This window comes from Postia placenta (assembly GCF_002117355.1).
Source record: "Postia placenta MAD-698-R-SB12 unplaced genomic scaffold POSPLAscaffold_6, whole genome shotgun sequence".
NCBI lineage: Eukaryota > Fungi > Basidiomycota > Agaricomycetes > Polyporales > Adustoporiaceae > Rhodonia > Rhodonia placenta.
The window spans coordinates 927,446-949,938 of record NW_020169837.1 but is presented as its reverse complement, the minus strand read 5'-3'; the positions used below and the strand labels follow the sequence as shown (position 1 = coordinate 949,938).

General features: G+C 54.5%; 6 protein-coding genes across 6 annotated transcripts; 3 read left to right on the top strand and 3 right to left on the bottom strand.

Annotated features, from left to right (window-relative positions):
• Nucleotides 1–875: 875 nt before the first annotated feature.
• Nucleotides 876–1,964, top strand: POSPLADRAFT_1074220 (hypothetical protein; the record flags this gene model as incomplete). Its single annotated transcript, XM_024482679.1, has 4 exons — nt 876–1,001; nt 1,072–1,150; nt 1,206–1,331; nt 1,390–1,964. The coding sequence occupies 4 exons, from the start codon at nt 876–878 to the stop codon at nt 1,818–1,820; spliced, it is 762 nt and encodes a 253-aa protein (XP_024339546.1). The 3' UTR covers nt 1,821–1,964.
• A 1,256-nt stretch (nt 1,965–3,220) lies between these two features.
• Nucleotides 3,221–5,454, top strand: POSPLADRAFT_1141172 (hypothetical protein; the record flags this gene model as incomplete). The annotated part of the gene is made up of 13 exons (XM_024485266.1): nt 3,221–3,327; nt 3,375–3,396; nt 3,446–3,514; nt 3,567–3,622; nt 3,699–3,713; nt 3,777–3,908; nt 3,956–4,311; nt 4,358–4,383; nt 4,435–4,644; nt 4,697–4,847; nt 4,899–5,009; nt 5,056–5,325; nt 5,381–5,454. The coding sequence occupies 13 exons, from the start codon at nt 3,221–3,223 to the stop codon at nt 5,452–5,454; spliced, it is 1,599 nt and encodes a 532-aa protein (XP_024339545.1).
• Nucleotides 5,455–6,585: 1,131 nt separating this feature from the next.
• On the bottom strand, nt 6,586–7,602 carry POSPLADRAFT_1056116 (hypothetical protein; the record flags this gene model as incomplete). Its single annotated transcript, XM_024480738.1, has 3 exons — nt 6,586–6,903; nt 6,965–7,253; nt 7,307–7,602. The coding sequence occupies 3 exons, from the start codon at nt 7,600–7,602 to the stop codon at nt 6,586–6,588; spliced, it is 903 nt and encodes a 300-aa protein (XP_024339544.1).
• Nucleotides 7,603–7,945: 343 nt separating this feature from the next.
• On the bottom strand, nt 7,946–11,021 carry POSPLADRAFT_1142010 (hypothetical protein; the record flags this gene model as incomplete). Its single annotated transcript, XM_024485371.1, has 3 exons — nt 7,946–8,737; nt 8,777–10,510; nt 10,566–11,021. 3 exons carry the CDS (start codon nt 11,019–11,021, stop codon nt 7,946–7,948), a joined length of 2,982 nt encoding a protein of 993 aa, XP_024339543.1.
• Nucleotides 11,022–11,417: 396 nt separating this feature from the next.
• On the top strand, nt 11,418–14,793 carry POSPLADRAFT_1074218 (hypothetical protein; the record flags this gene model as incomplete). The annotated part of the gene is made up of 8 exons (XM_024482678.1): nt 11,418–11,510; nt 11,569–11,975; nt 12,047–12,260; nt 12,313–12,818; nt 12,877–13,204; nt 13,536–13,906; nt 13,997–14,194; nt 14,253–14,793. 8 exons carry the CDS (start codon nt 11,418–11,420, stop codon nt 14,791–14,793), a joined length of 2,658 nt encoding a protein of 885 aa, XP_024339542.1.
• A 269-nt stretch (nt 14,794–15,062) lies between these two features.
• POSPLADRAFT_1141192 (hypothetical protein) lies at nt 15,063–20,494 on the bottom strand (the record flags this gene model as incomplete). Its single annotated transcript, XM_024485268.1, has 21 exons — nt 15,063–15,176; nt 15,236–15,489; nt 15,552–15,649; nt 15,703–15,779; nt 15,837–16,124; nt 16,181–16,532; nt 16,587–16,751; nt 16,814–16,926; nt 16,980–17,094; nt 17,152–17,268; nt 17,324–17,427; nt 17,487–17,876; nt 17,932–18,147; nt 18,205–18,400; nt 18,457–18,678; nt 18,731–18,826; nt 18,885–19,203; nt 19,263–19,504; nt 19,557–19,574; nt 19,643–20,072; nt 20,131–20,494. The coding sequence occupies 21 exons, from the start codon at nt 20,492–20,494 to the stop codon at nt 15,063–15,065; spliced, it is 4,290 nt and encodes a 1,429-aa protein (XP_024339541.1).
• Nucleotides 20,495–22,493: the final 1,999 nt, after the last annotated feature.

Below are 22,493 nucleotides of genomic sequence, written 5' to 3'. Positions count from 1 at the left end.
CGACGCCCGATGAGACCTACATGAGTCAACAACAGGATGATCGCTCACCAATTTCCGTTTGCGACACTGGTGACAGGCCTGAAATAGAGACCACGTCAAACGCAGTCCTGTATGGAATGCGTTTACCATACCTGGTTCCGCCTCAATACATGAGCATTATGAGGCGAGCCCGCGCCATGGACATGCGAGAACGTGCTTGAAGGTGCCTTCGGCATGCGAGGGATCGCCGGATGACTTGGGGGGCGGTCGGTGGGGGGAGGCAGATAGTGAGATTGCCCGCGGCTGGAAACCCCGACTCATGCCCGGAATGTGCCCGAAGCTGCGCGCACGACAAGATCCGCATGATCTGTTTTGTCAGCGTTGCGCGCCTGACCGCGCGTCAAAGTCAGGTGTTTCGCGGTCACGAACACCGCGTTGCGCCGTGTATGCGGCAGTACAGAGAGCATATATGCGCATTATTTATTACAGACGATCCCTCTATGCAGGAGACATCTAAGCATGACGACGACGCATGCGGGTGAATGCTCACCCCGAAGCGATCAATAACTCGCGATCTCGTTTCCTTAATTTTGCATATCCGCCGTGAGCCGAAATCGAAACCGAGGGCTAGAGTTCTGTGATTTTCAGAAGGTGCCCGTGACGCATCACCGACCTTATTCATAAGCAGAGCAGCCCTTTCCACATAAGTTCTAGTTGGTGTTTCAAACGTCGCAGGTTGTGTAAGAGAATCAATCAAGATTCGAAAGCAATTCAAATGAACTTCAGATACGTATCACGTGCGAGCCACCATCATAAGCGCCTAATTGCCATCACCCCTGAGTCCTCGAATTAACCAATTGTCGACCAAGTTGACATACTTGTGTCTTTGCGACGAAATGGGACGCACTCCGACTATTTCTACATCCGCTGTATCTGCCCAGGCGCAGCAGGATGCAGTTTCAGAAGGCATTGAGAACTTTCAACTACCACGGAGCCTTATCACCAAGCTCGCGCGGTCTGGGGTATATTTTTCGCGTTTCTGTGTGGCAGAAATGTGTAAGAACTCATCTGATGCTGTGGGTGGTTAAACAGATGTCCGAGGACGCCAAAATGCAAAAAGATGTGGTGTTGTCTTACCAGAAGTCAGCCACTGTGTTTATAAACTACCTAGGTGCGCTACCGACCACTTACTATGCACCCATCATCTTAGTTGACGCGATGCTTAGCTGCCACCGCACACGAGGTTGCTGCATCGAAACAGCACAAGAGCATATCTGCGTCTGATGTGTTGAAAGCTCTGGAGATGGTCGAGATGGGCGACATGGTGCAGATGATCCAGCAGGAGCTTGATGGTGCGTCGTCTAATGTTGAGCGCAGAACCTCTGACTGAACGTATCGCGTCTGTCTCAGTCTACCGCGACATACAAAAAGCGGACAAGAACCGCAAGAGCAGCAGTGCCTCGAAAGGAAAGGCACGCGAGTCACAAGCAGAATCTGCGTCTGTCTCGACCTCTATCTCAGCACGGTCGAGTGGCAAGAACAAGGAAAGAGCCCAAGTGCCCAGCATCACGATTAGTCGTGCGCAATCAGCAACGCGTCCCGAGTCGGCGCCCCAGTCAGAGCCAGAAGCGGAGCCAGACGATGAAGAAGGCGACGAAGAACATGCACTTGAGGAGGACGAGGAAATGTTAGAGCCAGAGGATGGAGCAGAAGAGGACGTGGAAGAAGAGGACGAAGAAGACGAAGGGGAGGGAGACGAACAACCAGGGGATCCCATTACCGTTGAGGATGAGGAACTCCGGCGAGATGCTCGAGGGCTGGAAGATGGTGATGATGCGTGAAGGTGAGTATAACACACCTCATGGACTCGTCGTGGTTGCTGCATCGATTTCACGGACCTGCGTGCTTTCCCCTCTTCTGGCTAAACCGTTTCATGTACTGCATTGTTGTATGTATAGTTAGATCCCATGATATTTAGCTTTTTGTACGACATCCTTTTCATGACTGACTGTGTGCCATGCTGCTACAATTCAAAAAAGCTAAAAACAAAGACCTTGTCCATGTATGTCTGCGCTTCACTTTGGCGAACGTGTGCTGATCAGCGATTACAGAAGACTTGGTCGCATTGCTCTTCTATCCGGTCGACGTCGTATTTCAGTCAACACGCGTACTTTTTGTCAAGACTCAAGTGTTGTTCGTCAAGGACTTTGCCTTTTGACCACCCTTCGCTTACTTGCGCTACGAAATTTATGGGATGCTGTACCACTTATCTTCCACGATACTGCCGGTGTAGTGTGGCTGATATGTCCTGCTGTTTGTTTGACAGGACCTCTGTTCTTCTATGGGAACTGGATTCCGTACAAGATTGTATGAGCCTGCTTCGACGTCAGTCGACCCTATATACCCTCAAACCATGCAAAACACAAAACAAAGACTGGTGATAAAATATCGCAGGGACGTAGTCTCACAACCCATCAATGATGCCTCCATCCTCCAAGAAAACATGAAGACCCACCTACCCTAGATATTTATATGGGCACCATTCACGACATCGGTGTGAGAATGCGGCGACAGTGCGGGGGTGAACAACGAGAGACGAACAGAAATAGCAGCACTTTATGCTCGCGTTCCTGGATCCCGAAGTGCACGTTCATGTTCTGCCGTTATCCATGACGATGACAGGAGAATCTGAGCAGATGTTCGAGGCTGTGATATTGACGTCCAATGCCCATATACGGTACGTTGCGTGTCTCCACATACATAGCGGGACAATGTTGACGGCGGCTGAGTGTCTTGATTTAGCTGGTCAAATCAGTTTTGTTCCGTAGCCACTGCGTAGTCGATGATATCTCGAATTACCTCTTAAATGATCGTGGCAGATCCGTATCACATGCTTGGCGTACTACGATAAGGCATAATATTGCTATAGCTGATAGTGGAAACGCCGTCTCGACGGCAGGGCAAGGTATTCAGAGTTTCATGAGTTAGGCCGTGTTACTGACAACCTTATATAGGCAGTTTACGGGCGACTATCGAGGCATTTCGGACCCAGAACGCCCGGACCTGCAGGCGACGATCGTGCAAAGTTAGCGGAAGCTTCAGAACTCAGCGAGCGTTATCTCATTCGTAGATGAGATCTCGAGGCGCCCTATGTATCAAATCATGGAGAACCGCTTCCCAGAGCTGATATAGGTATCGCACGGCGCAACGATATTTCACCCCGCCTGCCTTTCCTTCTACCATGGCCAGCACGATGGGCTCGAAAGACGAACCAGTTGTCAGCACAATCGTGAAAGAGAACGTGGATGAGGTCGAGCTCGCCAGGATGGGTTATAAGCAGGAATTGAGGTGAGAAGCGTGATACGTAATGTCGGCGTATGTTGAAGTTTTCCCAGGCGGGAGCTCGGTCTACTGCAAGTAAGCTGAGAGTTGTTCATATCAAACTAACTCTGAATATCTGGTTTAGAATTTTGGTGTGTCGTTCTCGATCATCAGCGTCATAACCGGGGTTAGCTCCCTCTTTCTGTATGGTCTGGTAAGAGGCCTTGGTTTGACATCACTGTATACACGTTGATTCTACTTTATAGACAACGGGGGGACCTGCGGTCATGGTTTGGGGATGGATAGTCGTGGGCAAGTCGCAGTGCGGGCTTTCTACTCATAAGGGATATGGACTGAAATGTATTCTCTATTCACAGCTTGCTTCACAATGCTTGTAGGACTAGCTATGGCCGGTCAGTGCAGGGGATGATCGCCGGAATATAACTCGGCTGAACTATTATTCAAGAGGTTTGCAGTGCTCATCCAACTAGCGGTGGGCCCTATTTCTGGGCGGCGATGATGTGTAAACCCGAACACGCTGCATTTGCATCCTGGATAACCGGCTGGTTCAATCTCCTGGGACAGGTAGCTGTGACGACTGGTATCAGGTATGAAGCCTGTAATGTTACGGCAAAGTGAGTCTCATCTGTCATAGCTTCGCTTGTGCGACCTTCATCTCGACGTTGGCGACCTTCAACACCGACTTCGTCCCCACTGCCAAAACGACGATTGGAATCTATGCTGCCGTGCTCATCATGCAGGGCCTAATCAATACGTTTGGCGTTCACTTACTCCGTTATCTGAATAACATATCCGTGTGGTGGCACGCGCTCGGGACGACAGCGCTCGTTATCGCCGTCCTAGCGAAGGCGCCAACGCATCAGACGGGGCACTTTGTGTTCCAGACGTTCATCGACGGCACTGGTGTTAACGGTGTAGGATGGAGCGAGCGAGCTAGTCCTGCATACGTCGTGATTGTTGGTATTCTTATGGCGCAATACACGCTGACTGGTGAGTTTTTAGGTTGCTTGAACTGCACACAGGACGACGCTGACAGTCGCAGGCTTTGACGCTAGCGCACATGTGAGCGCAGCTGCAACCGCTGGTGGAGCCCAGCTGACACTAGCCTGACAGATGACAGAGGAAACACGCAACGCTGCGATGTCAGGCCCTGTCGGTATTGTGATGGCCATTGGAGTCTCTGCCGTTCTCGGATGGTTCCTGCTACTGGGCTTGCTGTTCTCCATTCAGGATCTGGACAACACCATTTCCTCCCCAACGGGCGAGCCTGTGGCGCAAATCTTCCTAGATACTGTAGGGGAGAAAGGCGCCATTGTGCTCATGGTATGAATAGCCTCACGCACACTTTTCCAATAATCACTCACACAATATTTAGGTAATTGTTATTGGCTCAATGTTCTGGTGTGGAACGTTCTCCGTCACCTCAAATAGTAGAATGATGTACGCCTTTGCGCGGGATGGTGGCATACCTGGCCACAAATTCTTCCAAAAGGTCGACGTGAAGCGAAAGTCGCCCATCAGAACAGGTACGCTAGCACCACACATAAGCTAGGGACGTTCATTGACGCCTCTCCTAGTATGGTTGGCATGCACGCTCAGCTTTATCCTGGGTCTGCCCAGTCTAGGGAGCTCAGTAGCATTTTCTGCCGCGACGAGTATAGCCACAATCGGGCTTTACGTGTCATATGGTCAGCACTTCCCGATCTCTGACATTCAGTCACTTACATCCTCCAGGTATCCCCATCGCTCTACGAGTCATCTACCGGTCGCGGTTCGTCCGCGGGCCCTTTCATCTAGGAGCGTTCTCCAGCCCCATTGCCACGGGCGCAGTCCTGTGGATATGTTTTATCTTTATCGCATTTATCCTGCCGGAGGAGAACCCAGTGAACTCGCAGACATTGAACTACGCGATCGTTGCTGTGGGGATTGTGGTGACTTACAGCCTCGGCTTCTGGGTGATCAGCGCACGGAAATGGTTTACCGGCCCTGTCAAGCAGATTGCAGGTGAGCCACGGAGTACAGAGCTTTTGTGTAACGCCACTGACGGTAATGCGTACAGCGGAGGAAATGGGAATAGATGTGATGAACCCAGCAGAAATAGAGAAGCAGAATAGTAGTAAGGGCTCCGTGTGAGACGTGTATAGTATATCGTCCTTTCTTACATAACGGTCTTGTATTGACCGTTTTAGAAGAACAATGGTAACTGGCCACAAGTTGGAGGCGTGCGCGGCATCAACTGGTTTTCGGGCGCCTAACCTCGTGCGTATATAATGTGCGCTTTGGTTCATCCTTCCTCAACCACGACCACGACCACGACCACGACCTCCAGCCGACATACTCTGCCCCGCATAGCGGTATACCCAGCCATCTCAAATACCCTTCCCTTTCTTCACGAATCCTCTTCAAGCTCTTGGTTTTCTGATTTGGGAAGTTGATACGTCTCGTGCGCTCATATGTTTCTCCATTTCTATGCCTGTTCCTACTATGTCTATGCTCTCACCTATGCTCTCCTTTGTAGCTTTACTAACATACAGCAGATTCGATCTCTCTCTCTCTCTCTCTCTCTCTCTCTCTCTCTCTCTTTGCCTGGCTCTACTAACTTATATCTAATATTACCTAGAGTCTCTCTCAGCTGTCACTAACTTATCCCTAACTTATCCCTTGTCTCATTCGTACTAACTTATATCTATCTATCTCACTAACTTATAGCCTATTTAAGGTTTCTCTCGGTGCCACTGTCAGTTGTTTCAGACCAAGAGCGCGCACCAGACGTTCAAGTGAGCTGAAGGCTCGCTTCCCAAATCAGGTGCGTAACCCGGGGGAGGGCGGACGCTCCTCGTCCGTCCTGGCGCAGACCTCTACGTGGTCCCCGGGACGAGTACCCGACCGCCACCGCCGCTGGCTGTGGCGGGCGGCGAAACAAGCATGCGCCTTAATAATCTTTCTATTCCTGTTATGTGGCGTCTTTACCCATGATTACATTCACAAATACACGGGGTCCGAAACTCTTAGCTCTCCTGCACCAATCATCGAACATGTGGTTGCCCTGGTTGTAAAGAGTTCTGTGGGCATTCCTCAAAAAGTAGAACACAGTATGAGTCCAAATGTAATAATATGTAGTCGACCACTCCAAATATACTAGTATAGGTAATAGCGAACGAATGTCCAAAAGCAACGACACCTCCTTCCGAATCCCGAAGCACTTTGTACAGGGCAATTGTCCCATTACTTCCTCCCTGCGCTCAGCATCCGATCCCACCAGACTCAGCTCGACAAGAAGACCCAGCCCAAATCGCGCACGTCGTCGCCATTGTCCCCGAAGAACCGGTTTGTCTCGTAGAGCCAGTGTGTCGTGCCGACGATCCAATCGCGTAGGCCCTGCACGTAGCGTCGTACATCCGCGCTCACAGGCTCCGCGGACAGTAGGCGCTCGTTTGCGAGGAAGGTATCCACGGTTTCCTTAACAAGCGTGCCGGCAGCGTGCATCGCACTCTGCATGGGTAGGCGTCGCTCCGCCATGAGCACGACAACGAGGTTATGGCTGTCGCCTCGCGCGTGTTTATATGCGAACGAGGCAATATCCTTCGCGCGCGATTAGTGTGGCCTTCATGCATTCACAGCGTCGAACATAGGTTGCACTCACGGTTAGCCACGCCACGATGTTGCATGCACCGTGCCTCAGCTGCCGGAGGACTGGCAACGAGTATTCTTTGTCAGGTATACGCAGGCCTTCAGCGTACTCGATCAGGTCAAAGAGCATCTTTACGCCAGCCGAATCTTGGCGGAGCGCAACATAAGACTCCAAGTCTGGCACGACCGCATGTTCGTTGTCCACTACGACGAGGGCCCGAGCAGAACGAAACGCGGATAGGTGATGCTGAAACCTCGCGTGCCAGCTGGTTGTTGTTGTCCGTACCAGCTTCGACCAGATCCTGGGTGGATGCGTGAGAACATATGCGGGACCAATACGATGGATCGTACGAACTCGTTGAAGGCTGCGTCGCCCGACTCCGGCGTCTTGTCGATCCAATGCACGTGTAGAATTAGAAATTGGGTGACCAGCAAGAGCTGTGCCATGTCGCACGTAGGGTTGCTCAGCGACGCTAGAAGGGCTAGTTGGAGGCCTGGGATTCTGCGACGCTCGTCTTCGTCAATGAAGCCGCTCTGTAGCGCCCATTTTTTGGAAGCTACGTTGACGTCGCGACAATAGCGGCTGGTTCGCAGCTCGAAGGCCTTGCAAAACGAGAGGAGATGCGGGAGTTGGAGGTTTGTTGTAGGCATGGAAAGAACGACGTGAAGTTGGAGTGAAATAATTATGCCTGAATGCGGTCTATTGTTGAGTGGTGCTGCCAGGTGACAGATGGATCAAGAAGACCACTGGGCCGAACTTATCCTGGCGGCAGAAATGCGGCGAGGGTGAGGCTCGCCGTCACTGCCTGTCCAGGGCTGATCCGACGCTTTTGTTCTCGCATTGCAGACAGGGAAGAGGAATGGCCGGAGTTCCTGAAGGCGCCGCCGGTCTCCGGAGGCGCCGCTCGGGCTCGCGAATTGGTCTGCTCGTTCAGGGTCAATTCGCCTGAAACAGCGCCAACGGTAAATACACTCTACATGGACACATTCAATTCTATGCACTTTTAGAGGGCTCGGAAGTCTCCCGTTGTGGACCCATACCACCAAACACCTTAGTCACCTGCCCGGTAATCCTCCACACCCCGACACCCACTCCGAGCAGCACTGCCACATCGACCGCCACCAAACTAGCCGCGGCACTCATGAAGCGCGGCGCGAACACCTTCCATACCATCAGATGCCGCCGGAGCCACGCCGAGCTGATTGCGCTCCCGAGCAGAAGCCCCGCGAAATATAACATGGCGCCTAGCGCGGCACGCACGGCGCTGCCACTGGCGCCTACGCTCGCATCGGGCTGCGGGAGCGGCTCGACGTTCCAGAGGGCCAAGAGAGGCACAGCGAGCGCAATGAGGAACTGCGGACCGAACGTGTTCAGGATCACCAGCGCCGGCGAGAAGGGATAGCTCAGTGTGGGCGTGAGGACGAACGCGGCCTTCCATTGGATGGACGGGATCGTGGACTGGTGACCTGTTCCGTGGAAGGTGTGCAGCGCGAGCAGAGCAAGCGGGACCACCTCCGCAAAAGTGACTTGCGGCGTCCGGCGTGCGCTGCCGTCAAGGATCGCTGACGGAGAAGACGACGCGAAAGCCGCTTCAAGCTCCTTGACGTCCCGGACGCTGTCCACAACTTCGATGTACGCGAGCACCGCAATGGCCGCGAGCGCCAGTACCAGCTGTCCCGTCAACTGGGTGACTGTGTACAGAAGACCCAGCACGGTGCACCACATCACTAGGTAGGACGCGCCGAATGCGTTCGCAAAGCCCAATACTGTTACTTGCGTCTTCGGCTTCTCCGGCACAGCCTTCTCCGCGCCGGTCTCCTCTACATTGTCCTTGCCTGCCTGACTCGTGCTGATTTCTAAGCACAGCGGTATGAGCCACCAGAGCGCCATGCCGAAGAAGACAATAGCACCCATGGCACACTGCGCGAGCAGCGTACGCCCTGGGCGCAGAATCCAGCGCCACTCGGATCCGACGACCTCCGCCGTGTCAAGCCACTCGAGCAACCAGTGCGCGGAGCCCTGGAGTAACACCACAGGCAGGAGCAGTGTCAAAACGATTGCGGCGATGCCATTGTCGGATTTCGAGATGCGAAGGAACCACCGAATCACGAAGGGCAACAGAAGGGATGTGGGCAGTGCAAGCGCGAGGACGGCGCGCGGCGGGACAGGAAGCGAAGATGACGCGAAGAATGTGACATGACAGCACGGGTGTTGCTCCTCGCGGCAGACTGTGCTTACGGCCATCAGGCGTACGCAAAGCGCGAATAGCGCGGAGAAACCCAGGATGCGTGCACGCAGGCGCGCTGTGGGCGCTGTGAAGCCGGTGAGCGCGGCGGGCACGATGGACGAGAGAATGAGGTACGTGATCACGCGATCCTCCCAGATAGTGAACGAATTTGAGGCGAATGCGAGGGCGTGCAGGATGAGAGGAAGGGGAAGGGATGTCAACTTGAACTCAACTCGCGTTGGCCAGCATGATCTGATGACCGAGAGTGAAGACACCAAAGGGGCGGCAAAGAGGACATAGTCGAGCGTATCAATGCCTTTGACGAAGTGCTTGAGCGGTACGGAGCACACGAGGCCAGAGACGGCGCCGATTGCCATGCCGCGCACACACCCCTGCTTGACGTTTCCTGCCCAATCAACCCAGTCGTCTTTTAACTCGCCGAACTTCAGGTAGAGTGCGAAACCCGCGATGATGCCCATGACCTGCAGTATGAGTCCAAGACCGATGTGGGTCACGTTAAACTGCGCCCACAGAATGCGGCACGCATCAAGTGCAGTCCGCGTAAACGCCCCCATTGCCTCCCAGCGTCCTTCAAGATCTTCCGCCGTCTTGATGGAGGTCCAATGCCAGTGCAATTTGGTCCAGGCATTATCGAGCTCTCCTCCGTGTGCAGTCGCGCGGTACGTGTCGAGATAGCGTTTCACTTGCTCTGCGTTCAATTCCAATGCTCGATCGAAAGTCTCATGTGAGAAGAGCTCAGGAATCACCGTCCCTAGGTTGTTATACGGGATGGGTAGTCCCAAAAGGAGGGCAAGAGAGGGAACAAGGTCGATCTGCTGTACATACCGGTGAGGTACTGTAGCGCCAGGGAACGTGCGAGCGGGGAGGAGAGACGCAGGGGATGTGGTCGGCCGAGAAGAAAGCGGAATCTTGCTGTACACCCACAACGCCGCTGACGTCTCGAGCGCACCGTCTCCTCCGTGGTCCCCCCGTCGGTCCATTCCATGATCGCCGAGCACCACAAGCAGCGTATCTTCCTCCAACGCTTCGATCGTGCGTCGCAGTACCTCATCCATCTGTGCGAGCTTTGCGCGCATTTTTAGGTGGTCAGGACCCACGCGGTGTCCGACATGGTCAACACCGAGGAAATGCCCGATTATGACGTCCCATGGAGCAGAGGCATTGTTCATGAGCGGGAAAAGATGCCGTATCACACCTTCGTCGACGGTGTGCAGGTCTTCGACGTTAAATGAGTCATAAGGAAAGCACATGTCGGATGCAAACGCGTCGGAAAACACGGTCGTCCACGTGTCGTCGCCCATGAACGCTATCTATCGCTGCACTGTTGTAAGACGTGCACACGACAGTAAGAGGATGCACACGTACACTCTTGCCCGCGCTGCGAAGCTGGCTAATAAGGGAGTCCTCGACTACGGACGCGCCACCAAAGTTGGAACCCATGTCAATAAATGTGGGTAGCGAGCCGGTCGTAATTCCTTTGATTCGCTGCAAAGTGGTGGTTGGCGGATCCGCAAACGAGTCAAACAGGAAGGACTGCGCTGGCTGCATCGCAGTGAGCTCTTGCGGCAAGGTCAGGACACCATGGTGGTGCGGCGAAGGCGGCGAAGGCGAGTCGGGAGTGACGAAGTCGAAGCGCAGCGCGTCAATAACGAGTAGGACGGCTCTTCTGTGAGTAGCTTTCAGTGTGCATGAGCCGTCGTCGCACGATGTAGTGTCCGAGAGCGAAAGACGAGTAAGGAGGAAGCCCCGTGTGTACAAGTAGATTCCAGCGAGATGTACGAAGAAAACCCATGCCAGCAGCGCCAGACCTTTTGACAACATGACCACGCGCAGACCAGAGAGGAACACGATTATGACCTAGTAATTCAGCAGAAGTATAGCATTACCTGAATCGTTAGGCTTGGAGTACTTATGTTGGTGGTAGTAAGAAGAGCTTCGGTTGAAATGACGGTAGGCAGTATACACGAGGGTCTATTCAAATGAAACGGTGCATTGTTATAATTCAGTCCCCGATTACGCTCCTCTCTTATCGAGTCTATATCACATTCGGGACTTCCTTACTGGCGCGTGATAGAATAAGTAGAATCGTTACTTACGCGCTGCTTACATTACTTTATATCACTGTTGTTTTCCCGCACAAAGTATTTGCCTCTCACTCGCCAGCCTTCATGTTCCGAGCCGACATCGGACGACCGTCCTGCCATGTTTCCCTCCACCATGACCCCTCCTCAGCTACTTGGTCTCCCGGTTGAGGTTGCGGTGGAGATTCTCTCGTACCTTGGGTGTCAGGATCTGTTGTCGTGCTCTGCAGTAAGCCACACAAGTCTTGGTCTGCCACAGCACATTGAACAAGTTATCGGCTTCCCAGGTATGCAAATCGCTCCGTGCTGTCGTCAAAGAATCGCTCGAGCTGCGATATATCATCGAGCTCGCAGCAGACGGCATGGTAGACGTTCCTTCAGTCCCTATGAACACCGCCGACCGCCTCGCCCTTCTGCTTGATCGCCGCCGGCGATGGCGCGAGCTTGACTGGATTGAGAAGATCCCAGTGACCATGCCAGGGGCATGCCAGGCTTATGAGCTTGTCGGGGGCGTGTTTGCCAAGACCATGGGCGGTCTGCACATGGGAGGCTCGTATCACCTCAATGCGACATGGCTTCCTTCTCGCACGCAGCCTGCTCGAAGTCTCATCCGAGAAGATTTAGGCGTGCCTACTCGAGACTTCGCTATTGATCCGTCTCAAGATCTGATCGTCATCGTATCCAGAGACGACAGGTAAGCATTTAAGCTTGGAGTGCTCCCGTTACATCTCGCAGGGTGAGCAGTTCTGACATGACACTCAGCAGTAACCCGGCAGACTTCGCGATCAAACTCCATCTGCGGACAATTAGTACTAACGCACCCCACCCCTTGGCCAAGCAGGCTGGGTTTTCCGTGCCTATTTCATGGATCCACTCGAATTGCTTCATCCAGATAGTGGACGACGTCGTGGGCATGTTCTGCTGGGTACATGGCCCGGCGCTCTTCATCTGGAACTGGCACCATGCTGAGCTGCTAATTGTAAGTTTCCTCCCGGTGTTCAGAACCATATACACGTGCTTATATTCGCCAGAACCTCGCAGGGCTCCAGCTTCCGCTTAATGTGTGGGACTTCGGGTTCCTCTCTAACCGCGCATTCATGATCACGTCCATGCATGGACCAGGTTCAATACACCTATATGCTTTTGACGGACGGCAGTCCGATCATGGCTGCCGAGCGCGTCATGTTAAAACACTGTGCCTTCCCCCAGTGAAGGATGGCAAAGGACCTCATAGCTTTGCTACCCATTCGGGGCCGTACATACACAAACCCATGCCAGGGAAGCCGTTTGAGGCTGACCGCACCGCGCGCGTGCATCTCATGGCCCTCGTGTATGACGATCATGGCCCGCGCTATCACCTTTTCGTACACCACCGGTTCTTGCTGTCCTTCATTCCTGCTAAAGGACAATCCAATGCTGCTCCTGTTGAGCGCGCTTCCGATCTCGACACCATGTTTGCATCTCAAATCCCGTGGGACGCATGGGGCCCAGCAAATACCAGGTTCATACAGCATATTCATCAATTCCAGTGGCTCCGGTGCGTTCCGCGTGTAATAGAAGCTGGTGAAGGACAAGACTGATGTTCTTCCGAGTAGATATGTACATGGCCAGCGGGTTGCGCTACCACCGTCCTTGTCGACAGCCTCAGTCATCCCCCACTGCACGTTACAAGTACTCGACTTCAATGTTCACCCTCAACGTGTAGACGACCCTGTTCCGATTCGCCCTGTCGGAGGGAACATCTGTCCTGCGGGAGGGACGACGGGTTCATACCAGCTCGTGACAGAGCCGTCGAAGATCTCCTCGGGTCTCATATTCCAGAATGACGTTGTGACATATCTGCCTTACGCTCTGTTGGTCCGTACGGGAGACTTTGAATACTCGGGTTTCATGATCGATGACGAAAGGATTGTGGGTATGAAGGTGAGCGCGTTGGCTCACGAGGCGTATGTTTACCAACATTGAATCGTCACTTATACCCAGTCAATGGCGTTTGCTGAAGGCGATATGAGTGATGTCGACGTATACACTTTATGAGGCGGACGAGCCATTGTCTGGCCATAGCACGAGGTGATGAGATGTAAGTGATCCATCTGACATCTGCTACATGCTCGAGCCGACACGATCTGTTTGAGTAGACATCATTTGTACATTAATTGCCAGGAGATACAACCGTGCTAATGACGGTATTTATATTGCTTGTGTGCCCGTGTAACCATATTCTGGGGTTAGGTTCTAATGACGCCACCGCCAGGCAGTAGTGGATCCAATCCCAGACTTGCATTCCTCCGTTCAACTCAACCATTCCTTGCTGTTAACACCCACCAACCTGCGACCTTCTCATCTCATTACTATGTCTTCGGTGAATGGAGCACTGCCCAACTTCTTGGTCTCCATACCGGATGTCGTGGCAACCCACGTCCTCGGCGACTCCAATGCGGAGCTTGGACGGGGAGATCTCACGCTGATTCTAACTGAGTCGGCACATGTTGTCGCACCCTCGTCTCCTACGCGCAGTTCAAGCTATCATGCGCCGGTACTGACTCTGACTATCGGCAAAGCAGCATTCCCACTATTCAAGACGACCATGTTTGGCACTCTGGCGGACGACATGAGGGCTTATGTGTTTGTACCTGAAATCGGTGGCGAAGTGGGAGGGCGAGTTGTGCTTGTACTGATTCTGCTGTTGCCTGCTAATGGCTGAGCGTCATGTAGATATGTCAAAATTCTCCTACCAGAGGGCGTAACCGTAGTCGACTCTCCCTTTGAGAAGCTTCAGACCAAGTTTGAGCAGGCCCTCATCCACCACGGATTGCTGAAGGAGGGTATCGAGGCTGCCGCTGACGAGATCGGCATGAGCATGCGGGAAGAGTCCGCCAAACTCGCACAACGGGTCAGGGGTTCGACGGAGAGGTAAGCAGTGGTAGTCAACTCATCTTCAGGGCCCCACAAAGAACTTACCTGCTACCAGCCACTTATCAGAGAATGCGCTGACGGAGTCTCCCGTCGAGGTCCCCACGGCAATTCACACGGCCTCAGACAGTGACGCAAATGGCTCCAAGTCGCTTGCCTCCGCCGCCCGCCGCATGTCGATCGCCGTTGGCACCGTTGCCGGGCAGGCAGGTACCTGGGTTACAGAGCACCTCGTCACCACTACAACGCCTGCATCGCAAACGCTGAACTCGCTCTCGAATGCTCACGACAGCATGGCAGACGGCTACGACGCTGGCTCCGCGGAAGTGGGCGGCGCGCTCGCCGATGCCGCAGGGAAGCGCGTGGAGAATACATACGGAACCCAGGCGCGGAAAGTCCTTGACAACACGGGTTCCAGCGCGGGTAATGTGGGCACGGCGGTGGGTGATGTGGCTTTGACGACCAGTGGCGCGGGTCTGCTGACCCAAGGTTTCAAGGGAGCGGCAGGAGCACAACCGAAGCAGCGGGATATCAAGGACACTGGGAAGGCAGCTCACGCGAATGAGGATGAGGATGCCTGGAATGATGTGTCTATATAACCTGGACCTGTATGGTACTTAGTACTCTACGAATACCCGCATATGTATTGATTGAGAGCTGTCAGCGGCAACCTTCCGATCTTTCATGATCATCGCGACTGGCCAATTGTTCGCGCATGCGAACATGACCAAACGCGAAGCATTACGGGATGATACATTTAAAAGAGATTATACTGAAACAGTGCAATGCTAGTGTTGTACAATTGCTCGATACCACTGTATTGGGTAATTCCTGGCCGTCCACACAATTTATGAGAACAATAAATAAGTCATAGGCGATTGGGCAGCTTTCGCCAACGCGCCAAGACAAGCCGCCGCAGTCCCTCTGTCAGGGAGCCTGACCGTACCCGACAGAAATAAGTCAAAACATAGATCGCAACGACCTGATAATTCGTGCTTAGTCAACAATGCCAGGGAACCACATTCGGTTAGTCACACTCACGTTGAAAACGGTGAACCCGAGGAAGATGATCAGGTTCTTCCAATGATTCGAGTAGTAGATATTCCGGCCCTTGAGGAACTCGTCGGTGGTGCGATATTGGCAGTACTCGCACATGTTGGTGGCGTTGGGATTTGACAGATACCCACCGTTGAGCGTGATGTATTGTGACAAGTACTGCATGCATGTTTCCCCCGAAGGCGGGTTGATCTTGACGAACTCCACAGACGAGCATTTAATCTCCGACCTGCCAACAGCTAGTGATAAAGATGTGTCAGATTTGGAGATTGCGGCTCTGATCGTGAGCAGCGAGACGCACCTTGACCTAGGAATCCCTCAACGAAGTACGTGGATGGTGATACACGGTTCATCCATGTCCACTTGCCTAGCTCGCGGAATGGTTGCAGGACACCGTCGCTACAACAAATAGTATTAAAGCGCGTTCAATAAGGAAACGTGAACACACGTACAAGACAATCATGATGGCGAATAGCGCGTTGAAAATCAGCGCTGCGATTTCTGCGTTGGATGCCATTGCCGCGGTTGCCTGGAACGAACTCACAATTAGCAAACAGAGACTTGCCGCACTGTAGGTCAATCATACCTGGCCGAATGACGTGTAGTAGAGAGGATAGATGATGCCGAATAGCAAGTACGTGTATCCCGCGCGATGTGTAGGGAATCCAGCCGTCCAGTACCAACAGACAAAAAACAGTGTAGAGCCAAGGATGTTCCATGGAATCTCAACCAGTAGCTGCGACGTGATGAGCGCAGACCAACGGTACATACGACTGTGCCGTTCACGGATCTCATAAATGCTGCGCATGTCGAGGAAGGGCACTTGCAGTTGCTCGACAAGCGGTGCAGCGAGGAACGTCGAGATGTAGATGGACTAGGCGATCGGTCAGCACACAGCAACGTGGATGCAGCGATGAGGACGCGACTTACGAAGAGCTGGTTTTGGGTCCCCTGCACGGTGTTCTTCGACTTGAAGTACGTGAAGCCGATGATCAGCGCGCACAGAATGTTGACCGCCATTTTTGCGATGAGGTATGTCGGATCGCGCCAGAGACTGCGTGCATCCCGCTGGAACAGTGTAGTCAGCTGGTACCACCACGACGTCGCGAACTCGGTCTGAAACGCTTCTTTGACGGGTGGTAGCGAACGCCCCTGTGCGTAGATCATGTCGAGCTCATTCTGCAGCTCCATTGCCTCGCGCGACTGCTTCCAAGCATCACTCCAGTCAATCTCCGACGTCGCCGTCGCGCCTGCACCGACGACATCGAGCATGAACTCCGCACTGTCATGTACTGTCAGCACGCTACGCGGTAGAAGCCACACGACCCGAGCTCACGGGTTCTCAGTGTTTTCGCATGGTCGTGCGCCGTTCCTCTCGAAGTAGTTGATGACGGTGGAAGACTGCGGGCCGAGATCGCCGAAATATACAGTCTGGCCGCCCTTGCGGAGGAGAAGGAGCTTGTCAAAGACCTGGAACAGTTCAGCAGAAGGCTGGTGGATGCTGAAAAAAAATGAATGCATGTTATTCGACTCATAGATTGAAGAGAATTCACATCTACTCACGTGCACACGATGGACTGTCCGCTGTCGGCAAGCTTTCGGAGGAAGCTCACAATCGCCCAGGCGCTCTGCGAGTCAAGCCCAGACGTTGGCTCATCGAGGAAGATGAGGGATGGCTTGGAGACCAAAGTCAATACGAAGACCAGGCCATACGTTAGCATTAACGTACCTTCGCGACAAGCTCCACGCCCACTGTGGTGCGTTTACGCTGTTCTACGCCGAGTGTGCCCACGATAGCATCGGCATACGCCTCGAGACCACACATCTGTAAGCACTTCTCAACACTGCGGGGAATGAGTCCGACTTAACAACCCGATCAGTCAAATAGCGCGGGCACTCACTAGGCTTCCTTCTCGGCCAGAGGAACCGACTGAGGCTGGCGCAGCTTGGCAGAGAAGAGAAGGGCTTCGCGGACGGTCGCGGATGCCACATGTGTGTCCATCTGCTGACAGTAGCCACTGACGAGATAAACTCAGTTGGACTCTATCCAGACGATTGGTTACCCGTGCTTACGTTTGCGCCTGGAAGTCCAATGGCAGGTTCTGGCCGTTCATAAAACGGTCCCCGCTCACAGCACCCTGGGCGACACGACTTGACAGCACGTTCAGCAACGTTGTCTACGAGGGGAGGGGACATCAGTCATCCCACAGCTAACCACCATCTATGTCGATCGCACCTTGCCAGCACCGGACTCGCCCATCAGCGCGGTCAGCTTGCCAGGCGCGACGTACCCAGAGACGTTGTCCAGGAGCTGTCGATATCCAGTCGCGACGGGGACCGAGTAGCACAGGCTGTGCCAGGAGAACACATTCCCCTTGACAACGCCGTCCACGTATGGCTCGCGCGGCTTCTTCATCTCGCTGACCGTCGGAGACGGAGACTTGGCCTCGTACGTCCCCGCCTTCTCAACATCGTCGCCCGAAGAAGCGCGCCGGATGTCCTCCGGCGCCGTCCCCTGCTTGTAGAGGACGACCGACGACTCTTCGCTCGTGCCGGTGTTGATTTCCGTCAGGAAGACAAGGCTCACGATGAAGATGATACAGAACATGCACAGGATACCGAAGTTCTGCAACAGATGATGCATCATGTGCTGCATCTCACAGTAGGTAGCCGACACTTACCGGCCACAGGTGGCGGTACGCGAAACCGTAGGCCAGCTCCACATACGCTGTGCCCGAGACAGTGGCAGAGCCCGGGGTCGAGCCCACCACAGCACAGCCCTGATGCGCCAGGGCGATGTTCTCGTAGCCCAGACCTGAGGGCACGAGCTCCTCGCACTCCGCCTCAATCGTCGAGAACTCGTTTACCATGAGCGCTTCAAACCCGTACTTCAGCGGCTGCACAGGGAACGTCAGCAGGATATAGCATGGTCAGCGGCGAGATGGGCCACCCACGTTGATGTACGTGATCCACCGCAGCGCGCGGATCATCGAGGGCAGAGGAATAGGGTAGCCTGTGTACAGTACCAAGAAAAGCATGAATATACCAGCGGCCGCAGTCGCTGGCGCAGGGTCCGTGAATGCAGCCGTGATAGTCCGGAAGAACGCTTTCAACGTGATAGTCATAAGGCAAACAAAAAGCATGAAAATGCTGTGGCGAGATGTCAGTGGGCAGTGGCGCATAGACTTTATGCAATAACGGCTCACAAAAACTGTCCCGCTGATTCTTGGAGGCCGGAAAGGAAGTACAATATTACCGAGAAGAGCATCATCGTAGCGAGTGTTATGGGTATATCTACCAGCGTAAGGGAGAGCGCCTCGACAAAGGGGTGGTACATCGACGCCTTGTATTGCCGCAGGATAATGGCCCGTTGTGCAAACAGGGTGGGGATCTCAGCCATGGTGGACAGCCCAGACCAGACGTACGCGCTGCGAGATCCAGTCAGCGACTCGAACGCAAGATCCAAATGTCTGGACATACAAGAAGATCACACTCGCGCGCGAGAAGAACGTGCTGGTGTTCATCCGCATGCGCAGGTAGATCGTCCCGACAATCAGCGCGAGGATGATGAACGACCTGCAGGGCACGTTGTCAGTATGTGGCCTGATTCTCTGTCTCAGGCATCGGGACGCACGCAAGCTCAATGAACACCGCAGTCATGTTGCCGCGCATGATCTGCACTCGACGGACCATGAGCGTCTTCACCTGCGCAGGGATCGAGAGCAGATAGGGACTGCCCGAGCTCGTGGTGCCGACGTGCTCCGCACGCACGCTGTCCAGGTACGCACGCGCGCGCTCGGGCTTGCCGACGCACGCCGTGCGGTACGCAGCCATGTCCGCACGGTTCAGGGCCGCAAACTCCGAGTGGCGGAAATACTCCGCGAACTCGGCCGCCGATCGTGGCACAGAGAGCATAGAGTCGGGGCGTGGCGTGCGCCCGTTGGGGTCCGTGACTGCGTATACGCAACGTATATGTCAGTGTCAGCAGGCCAGGGCCGGAGGAGCCACTCACCCGCAACGAGGAAGTCCGCGGTGGTTTGGCGGTGCGCCGGCGTGTATCTCATGTCGACGAAATACTGCCGTGCGCGATTCGCCGGGCCGAAGTAGGCCATCCGGCCCTCGTATATGACGCAGACCTTGTCGAACAGCTCGTACAGCGGCTCGCCGGCCTGGTAGATCGACACGACGGTCGTCAGCCGCGTCTGGTCGGTGATCCGCCGCAGCGCGCGGACGAACTCGAGCGCGGTCGAGGAACTGCGGGGACGATCAGATTCCGAGCAAGACAGGGGATGGGAACGCGACGTACTCGAGCCCACGCGTGGAGCTATAGAGATGAGCGACGATCAGCATTGGAAGACTAAATTAGATACCAGACAGGATAGCGCAACGCACTTGTCCCAGCACGTCAAGAGACCCCGAGTTGCAAGGGTCTCGCTGATCGAGACACGCTTTTTCTCGCCGCCGGAGACTCCTCGGATGGAGGCGTCGCCCACCAGGGTGTCCTTCACGTGCCGCAGGCCAAAGACAGACTTGAGCACATCGGTCATCACCTGCACGTTCTTCTCCCTGGACATCGACTCTCTTGGCGCATTCGGCGTGCGTGTGAGTGCCGCGAACGCCAGGGTCTGCTCGACCGTGAGCGTCGGGAAGTGCACGTCGTCCTCAGGACAGTATTGCACATCTCCGCGGCAGTGGCTCCAAATGTCAAGTGGCGTCAACGAGTCGTAGTGCACGTCTCCCAGGACGGCATGGAAGTCTGCGCGTTGATTGGCGAGAGTACGCAGCAGCGTGCTGCACCCAGCGCCCGGGCGCCCTAGAACCACTACGAGACGGTCAGCATGACCCGGCTGAGTGCTGAGCAGCACGTGCAATAGCCTTACGCAGCATCTCTCCCGGCTTGACGACCCCCTCGAAACCATTGACGATGTCCCGGGTGGCTGGATGTCGGATGTGCTGTATCCCAGAGAGCCAGTTGACAGGATTCAGGATCGAACCCATGGTGGGCTGTTGAGCTGCCGATGTACCAAGGCCAACGACTCGCAAGTTGTCGAACACGACACCAAGCTCCCTGCGCTTGACGTCCGACCAATCAATCCTAGCATGGCAGCTGAGATGAGGTAAAGGAGCGGCAGGGGGGCGACGATGGATGACGCACTTGTCCACGACATCTTGTAATGAGACGGCAAAGTCGTAGTCCGCATCTCCCGGAGCAATGGTGGACTCGGTGGTTGCAGAGCACGACATCTCCCCGCTTTGTCGCGCAGGTCGACGGTGACTGGAAGGCTCAGCAGGAACGTGGCCGGGCGAAGGCAGCAACTCAATTGCGTCTCCGTCGTCGTCGCCTTTTCTAGTGCTGAGAAGGGATGCTAGGGCCATTAGAAGGGAATGAGAGTAGGAGTTGGGGGCAGCAGAGAAAGCGGTCGAAATGGTCGGATGTGCATCAGCGCCCTGCTCTCCGCGCGGTCGGCTGTGCCGGTTGCCTGGTGCAGGCATATCAGGGCGGGGGCGATGCCTGATGACGGGTTTGATGGACGTAGCGGCCAGTGTGCTGAAAGCGCTCGCTTGAATGCGCCAGTATCTCGCCAGGGAACGAGGAGGGGACGGAACCTCGTCCTGCGTTTTCTCTGTTAATAATATCGGCAAGCACGCCGCGTCGAAGCTGCGGACGGGGTCAGTGGGAACACATGAATCTATTCTATGTGAAAGATGATGGCCTTCCACGGTCGCCGTCGACGATGCCTCGATGAAGTGGCACGACGCTGCTGCTAATCATAGACGGCGCTTCCTCCTTTTACCCGGAACTGTTGAGAACTCGACCCGTCGTTCTGGTTCCGCCCTTATAACCGCCGGCAGCATTTGCTGAAGCGCGCTCGTCTCTTACACTCCAACTCCGATTCTGACCGGCCAAGACGTTGTAACAAACGACTGGTAGATGTCATGCAAAGTGCTATAAAGAGATGCAGCTAAACCTGCATCGATATCCACACAGGGGGCGCTTCCATTCAATGCAATCTCTTTAACAATCGCGTCTAGATCCCAGTGTATTTTTGTCCCACAAAGCCTGTCACAAGGCCCAGGAAAGCGCAGACCCGCCACCGACAATGACTCGGTGTTTCGAATGCTGCTGCTTTCGACAACCCCACTGACCAACTGCGCTCTACGCGCATGGATGTGCCAGCACGACGGCAGCGCTGATTCACCCACGACTGGCCGTACCCGGATGCGATCTCGATAGGGGGCCTGCGTATTCGTTTTTCGTATTTCGGTGGCACTAATAATATATAAAGAATGCAGCGCTTCAGCCGTGGCGGCTGAAGCGCTGCATTATATGGCGTAGACACGCGACGCGACGCGAGCTGAACGATCCCCGAGGCCCCACATTTGAAGCAAGAATGTACTTGGCAATTGTCCCTGTCGATCATCGCGCAGCGTTGTGGGGGGGGTACACTGAACGCTGCCCGAGACCTCACGTTTGAAGCAGGAATGCACTTGGCGATTGGAGTCCATGTCGATCATCGCGCGGCGCTGTGTGAGCCGCACCGCTGATCAAGCTCACGTCCAGGGGCGCACTTACGTTCTACTTCACCGCCAGGAGGCACGCCACAGCGCCCATGTCGCCGCCTTCCAAGCGACGCCAGCGCAACGTTGCATATTGTCGCCCGTGTGGACCATGTCCATCAAATAAGTGGCCTAGATCATGCGCTACGCCGACAGTCGCGGGCCTCACCACTGAACTTACCGGAGAGTACTGTCACCAACATCGTGTTCTGAAACCTGAGGGGGTGCGCGGTAAGTCACGGTCACGTGACCGTGACTCACCGAAACCTCCACCTCGCAAGGATTGAAATACCACGCCACTACGTTTGGGACTCAGAATTAGGCATAAGTTAGTCTATGAGGTATGCCTAGGCTAATGCGAAACAGTCATCGCATTAGGAATTGATGCGAGATGCGCGACTTGCACAAATGATGCATGCGAGAATCCCGCAGTTCAAGGTACCGTTCTGCACTGGCAGGACCGTCGCGTGGCTGAAATCCTGCGCATGCTGATGCAGTATTTTTTCCAACCATCAAAACGGGCGCTCTATTGTAGGCTGCCTAGGGAAGACCAACGGCAGGTGAGATGGAAAGAATGCGCACAAGGCGCGCCCACTGCCGCGTATGCGGACAACCAATGTCTAATCCAACGTCTAATGCTCACAGACCAGCTGTGCAGACATTGCCAGCGACTGCGTTCCATGCC